The sequence below is a fragment of the Medicago sativa genome, chromosome 4, assembly GCF_051527215.1.
Source record: "Medicago sativa cultivar Bolivia chromosome 4, Bolivia_mono, whole genome shotgun sequence".
In the NCBI taxonomy this organism is placed as follows: domain Eukaryota; kingdom Viridiplantae; phylum Streptophyta; class Magnoliopsida; order Fabales; family Fabaceae; genus Medicago; species Medicago sativa.
Genome location: NC_140752.1, coordinates 65349973 through 65357147, shown reverse-complemented (window position 1 = coordinate 65357147; position 7175 = coordinate 65349973). Strand labels below are relative to the sequence as shown.

General features: G+C 34.1%; 1 protein-coding gene across 1 annotated transcript; it reads left to right on the top strand.

The window, feature by feature from the left end:
- The first annotated feature begins 4730 nt into the window (after window positions 1–4730).
- On the top strand, window positions 4731–6088 carry LOC146930795 (uncharacterized). The gene has a single exon (XM_085702256.1). It carries the CDS (start codon window positions 4739–4741, stop codon window positions 5888–5890), a length of 1152 nt encoding a protein of 383 aa, XP_085558382.1. The 5' UTR covers window positions 4731–4738; the 3' UTR covers window positions 5891–6088.
- Window positions 6089–7175: the final 1087 nt, after the last annotated feature.

Below are 7175 nucleotides of genomic sequence, written 5' to 3'. Positions count from 1 at the left end.
TATACCATCTAAAATCAGAGGGAAGAAATCAACAATTCTCTTTGGACAAACAAGGAGAAGAATCAACAATTTTGAATTAGGGTTTGGGAAATCAAAATTGGGGATAATCAACATTTCAAAATTGCGGTTTGGAATTTGAATAAACAACTCATTCAACCATTAACAAATAACAAGCATTAACACCAAAATAGAACAAATAACAAAGAAAATAACATAGAACAAACCTGGAGGAGAGTAGAGAGGTGAAGGAATGAAAATGGAGGCAGACTGAGAGTTGAGAGAGGGAGAGGCGCTAGTTGAGAGAGAGAGAGAGAGAGAGAGAGAGGCAAATGAAAGTGAAACACTCTGAGACTGAGAGACTGAGAGAGGGAGAGCCGCGATTTTTGAGAGAAGGAGAAACATATACGCGCCTGTAAGTGAAACAATTTTGTCAATTTTTTTAAGTCGTAAATGGACTATTGGGTTACAGGTTTATCATCATGGAATCTGACTCTCAGATAGCTTTGGATCTTATTGTTGATACTAAATAAAAGGATTTTCATCCTCATGCAACTTTGCTTTCTCTCATTAGGAAGCTTTCTTCTCTTCCATGGGTGGTCTCATTTAGTCATACTTTGAGAGAAGAGAATGAATGTGCTGACTGGTTGGCTAAATTTGGAGCAACTCATACCGACTCCTTGAAGATGTGGACTTCTCCTTCTCCTCAATTGGACATCATCATGCTTGCGGATACCTCTGGGGTATTTAGACAGCGGATTGGCTAGTTTGTTTTTCTTGTCTTTTAATTTCCTCTTCATCAAAAAAATGGACTATTGGGTTGGGCTTGCTACAAAGAAAATAAGTGCCGTGCTCGGGCAAGTGCCCAAGCTAGTTGGGGTTGTATCCGCCCCTAAACCTCATCATGTTTGTTCAAGCTTATATGTTTAGTGGCAAATGACCTAAAGAATATTGATGCTTTATAAGGTTTTTAAATGGTGGCAAGATATACTTTAATATGTTGTTTATACTGGATAATGGATTAAGACCTTCAAGTTGGGAATGAAGAATCACTCGGGTAAGGGTGGGCTGAAATAGCTATCAATTGGATAGTGACCCAGTTTAAACATAGCATGCCATTCTCTCTCTCTCTCTCTCTCTCTATATATATATTCTTCTCTTTATTTCATGTTATGTTTATTGTACGGGACAAGTTTCTTATGGTTAACTTTACCCTTTCCTTTGTTTTAAGAGAAGTTAAATGATGGGATACATAACTTACTTTAACTTACTTTAGTCTAGAAAGCTTATTAAAAATTTAATCGAAAATAATTTAAGTGTTAAAGGTTGTAAAATGATATTTTTTTAATATGACAACACAATTCAATCCCCACTTTCTTGTGTTTCCTCCACCTTCAAGCTACCTTACTTATATTTTCCTAGCACTTATACTTCCATCATATGTAATCCGAGTCTTCTTACTCAAAATTGATACTCTCCACTAATTTATATGTAATGTTCAAGATGTTCTGTGTGAACGATAAGTTACTACCAAATCAAATATGTTGTTTTTGGATTTCCAAACTGTTGTATTTTGATTTTCCAAATTATATTTTGAAGAGAATATCTACCGAAGTTGTTACGAAGTTGAGTCACGACCAGGTCGCTCTCTTTAAGACGTTTCGTGGCACTGCCCAAAATTGTGCAAGATAGACTATCAACCACGCCGCCTCCAGGATAACACAAGCCCAGCTACAACTGTGCAGTTAACTACTGCACTGTAGAAAACCGTTCGAGAATTACACTTTCAATATGGTACTAAGACCACTCTTTTAATACTGAAACCAATATGGTACTGTAACCACTCTATTATGGTGTTGAGACCACTCAAATATGGTGTTACCACCATTCTAATTTTTAACATCTCCAAATATCAATATGGTATTTCAACCACTCAAATATGGTGCTACGACCATTCTAACAACTAACTTCTCTATGATTTGAAGAAGAATATATATGTTTATGATCATTCTTATTATACCGAAAGGGACTATGATCTTAAAATATTATTTATTCTAAAAAGACATAAATAGTTGAAAAGCTATGCTCTTAGGACCATTCTTGATTCCGAAGGGACAATATACCGAAAATGGATTATATGGTCTTAATTAAGAACATTCTTAATTCCGAAGGGACATAAAGGAGTAGAAAAAGGAGAAGGACTTGTCAACACAAGTCGAAGGAGGGAGAAGAGAGAAAAAACACAGGAAGCATCAACTATGAATTTCGGTGTGTAGAATGCACTGTGTGAGCTCTATATTTATAGAGAAAATTCACAACTAATAGGTGAGAAACTTTGAGAACAAGTAATACATTACTTTGTGATCAAGTAATTCACATATTAGATCTAGTACAAAAACTATGTCAATTGAGTACCAAAATATATTATATTGAGTACAAAAATATATTATATTATGTACCAAAATATATTTCAGATCAAGTCTAAAATATATTAGATTGCATACCCAAATATTTTAGATTGTGTTCCAAAATATTCTAGATTGCGTTCCAAAATATTTTAGCAAAACTTGGGGACTAAGAAATCACTTTCTAATAATGATTAAATTAATTATTCAATTTATCATTTTTAAATAATAAAATATATACCAAAAATATATACCAATATATATATTTTTTCTCTAGCGCTTACTTCGTTCACATAATTATGTACCCCTATTAGAGGTACACCCCCACTATATAAACACTACTAATGTGTGTTCCATCCGATGTGGGATTTCCACTTTTTTCAATTCACACAACACTAATTATACCCAACATGGGAGTTTGTGTTTAGTCTTTTTACTCAATCTCCACACATGTTCCAACAAAATATAAACAAGGTGTGCGTGAGAGGAATCAAACATTTTATATTGACGGTGATAGACTATGTAACCCAATAATGCAAAGTCGTAGGTTTTTTTTTTTTTTTTTTTGTGGTGGTCGGGGTGTGAACCCCGGACCTTGCATATATTATGCATTGTTCATACCAATTGAGCTAAACTCACGAGGACCGTAGGTTCTAGGTTTAAATATGAGTTCTGAATTTTTCAATTTATTATTATAAGTAACAATTTTATTAACGGGAAGTACAAGGTATATTAAAACCCAAAATAATTGACACCCTCTATTGTTCCCATTCTGCCCAATGAACCGTCCCCCAAAAAACTATTTGGATTTGAGACACCAAACTAGTTATTTTCATCAACTTACAGTTAAAGATTATCATTTGATCCTGACCAAAGACACCAAACTGTATATCCACCCACACTGGGAACTTAAACTTCTCGCATCTTTACCTCTTTCTAGTGCTCCATGTTGCAAGAATATGGGATTGCTTTCTTGATGTTGACCAAAACTAACTCCAATCGAATTACGAATTTGATTCCACACACTCACATTAAATGAGCAACGAAAAAAGAAGTGTTACATCGTTTCAAGTTCTAAGAAACTTTAAATATATAATTGCTATGCTAATAAACATGACATATAGTTAGTGAAGAGGGCATCTTCTGAACAAAACATGACGTATTTATCTAGGAAGACAAAAGATCTTATATTTTTAGTGGATTAATGAAGGAAATACTCTTTGAATAGAAGATTTTGGGTTTAATGAGAGGTGGAGGTAACAATCGATGGTGGGGTATATCTGCAAACACTCTAATGCTTAAGTCACTATAAGCTAGATGAGTGTAAGAGTTAAAATAGTGATATACCTTTATAGGTTAGAATGTGATGAATGTGGGTGGTATTAGGTTTGACCTATCCTGAAAGCCTAATCGAAAAGAAGGACCTATATCCATTTTGACATATTAGGATACTCTAAAAAAAAAAACTATATCTATATATAAAAAGGATAAATAGTTTTGGGGAGACTATATTTGTTTTATACTCCCTCCGATCTCAAATGTAAGAAACAAAAAAATAAAATTGGTGGTCTCAAATATAAGAAAAAGTATAGTAAAATGAACCTATTAAATGCCACAATTCCAAGTTTACTCTCATTAAACCCACCTCATTAATTGTTTTTATTACTCCAAGACAAGGGTAAAATTAAAAAAATATCACTTTTTATAATCACTTAAATGTAGTCAATCCACTTTCTTAATATGTGTGCATTTTTTTTACTTTCATTTAAACTATTTTTTATAAGACCAACCTTACTACAATATGAACGACATTGAACACTATAAAATACTTTTTAATTTTTTTTTCCTAAAATATACAATTAAGTGCGACAAAAAATAGATAGAACATGTTAATATCTGTCTTTCTGCTTAAAAGATGAAAATATAGAGAGAAAATAAAGTGAGATATGTAAAGAGGATGGAGGAGTTTGGATCATGTTCCTCTTATTTCCTCCTTCCTCTACGGCAAGAAAAACCAACGAGTTTGAATCGCCTCCCTTTCCTCTTTATTTTTTTTTAACTAATCATTTTTCAAATTTCCATGATACCTGTTCCCTTATGGTCAAAAAGAAAACCTTTTTCCCATGTTGGCATGTTCAGTATCCTATTTAGTTTTTGAAGCATCTTATTATAAAGTAATATTTTTGAGCATCTTAAAAAACTATGGTAGTTGACTTAAACAAAACTCAATATTTAATACTAAATAATTACTCATATGAACTATGAAAGGGGCATAGTGGTCCAAAAACCTCATAACTTAACATTATAAAACCACCATATGAGGAGCCCTAACTTTCATGCATGCACACACACATCTCAACATTTTCACTTTCCCTTCATATACCATGTTTTCACCACTAACGGCACTGTTACTCTTAGCCATTATCTCCACCGTTACCTCCACCGTTAACTCATGCCTTCCATCAGAACTCAAAGCCCTACAAGCCATCAAATCCTCACTCCGTGAACCTAACGACGGCATATTCAACTCATGGACCGGCACTGACTGCTGCCACAACTGGTTCGGCGTATCATGCGACGAGAATACTCGTCGCGTGGCCGAGATAAACCTCCGAGCCGGAACTCTCTACACCACCTTCGAAAAAGAACGTAAACCTGGCTACATGACCGGTCAAATCTCCCCGGAGATTTGTAAACTAACTCAACTTTCAAGCATTACAATCACTGATTGGAACGGTATCTCCGGCGAGATTCCCCGGTGCATTTCTTCACTATCTTTTCTCCGTATCATCGACCTTGCTGGAAACCGTTTCTCCGGTAATATCCCCTCCGATATCGGTAAACTCCGCCATCTCAACCGTCTCAGCATCGCCGACAACGTCATCACCGGTGGAATCCCCCGGTCCTTAACCAACCTGACTAGTTTGACTCATCTTGACATCCGTAATAATAGGATCTCAGGATATATCCCAATGGGCTTTGGCAGGCTTCAGTATTTAGGCCGGGCTTTATTAAGTGGTAATCAGTTACACGGGCCCATCCCGGGCTCAATATCTCGAATCAAACGTCTTTCAGATCTTGATCTATCTCGAAACCAATTATCCGGGCCCATCCCGGAATCATTGGGCTTAATGTGTGTCTTAGGAACCCTAAAGCTTGATACAAACAAGCTTTCAGGAATGATCCCAAAGTCTCTTTTTGGTTCAGGAATAAGTGATTTGAATTTAAGTCATAATTTGTTGGAGGGAAATATACCTGATGCATTTGGGGGTAGGTCTTATTTTACTTCATTGGATATTTCCTATAATAATCTCAAGGGTCCTATACCTAAATCTATATCTTCTGCTGCTTACATTGGTTACATGGATATGAGCCATAATCATTTGTGTGGTCCAATTCCTAAAGTTTTGGATCATCTTGATGCGTCTTCCTTTGAAGTCAATGATTGCCTTTGTGGAAAGCCACTTGAAGCTTGCAAAAAGAAGTAATGTTTGCCATCATCAATGTGTATCAATCAAGCTTTCTCTAATAATTGTCACATTTACACACAAGAGTTGTTTCAAACTGTGTTAATTTCAATTTTTAATGTAGTTTTAATTGATTTTTTTCTTCGATTATGATATCTAATCAATACTATGTGTATCATCCGTTATCATTTTCAAGATTGTATTTAGGAAAATGCTAGATATCAAGAATGGATTTTCTTGATGAATTCAAGAATGACATGACAAAATAATCACCCTTAGATTTTAATCTTATTTATTAAAGTTTCAAAAAAAAAAATACATAACACCCACCTCCCCATGATTTCCGGCCAGACTGAGATTTTATTGGCTAACATTAATTTCGGGACAATTTCTTGATAAAATCTTTCTTGATAAATAGCATTGCTCTTGTATTTATGATAATTATAATACAACAATGGTTATTGAGAATAATTTAGTAAAATCTTTATCCTTTTTTTTTTAATTATATTTTTTAATTTGTGTGAAATGACCGTGGACGAAAGAGTATTACATTCCTCTTTATCTTTTATGTATTTTGGTTTCGTAATTAAAATAAAATAGAACGAATTTCTTTTGTAATGCATACACGTGCATAGGGTTTAATTATACATAAATGTTCCATGGAAGGACACGTGATTTTCCATATGGTTAATTATATGTAAAACTCTGATCAATTGAGTTGAATTTAAATTAAGTTGATTATTGTGATGAAATTGGGCTAACCATGTAGTTGAATTAACCATAATTTTGATTATAAATTAAATTAATCATCTATCAAATCGAATTAATCACATTTTTTAAAATGATTAACCAGATTTCGTAGTATAGTTGGAGAAAAAATAGGTGTAAGTATGTATTAGTCTTAAGTTATTCGATGTAATCTCAAATAATTGAACCGTCATTTTCTTCAGTCGTCGACAATTTTGCGTTTTGTTGTTTTTTTATCTATGGTGTTCTGATTGTAATTAATGCATGCATGTTATCTCCGACAGATTATGTATGTATTTTCTGCACAATTAAACTAAAATAAATTGCTTCGATCAAGGTTGACCTCACTTGCTTCAAAATTGAAATTAGCATGTCTGACACATTCAATGATGTGGAGTGTTGGGAATTGAAAAAGTGGGTGTTGAAGGGTATTGAATTATTTTTCCCATTGTATATGGTCTAAGACTTAGTGCCCGTTTGGTTCAGCTTTGAATATAATTGATTCTGAGAGAATTGATTCTGATAGAATTGATTCTGACAGAATTGATTCTGGGAGAAT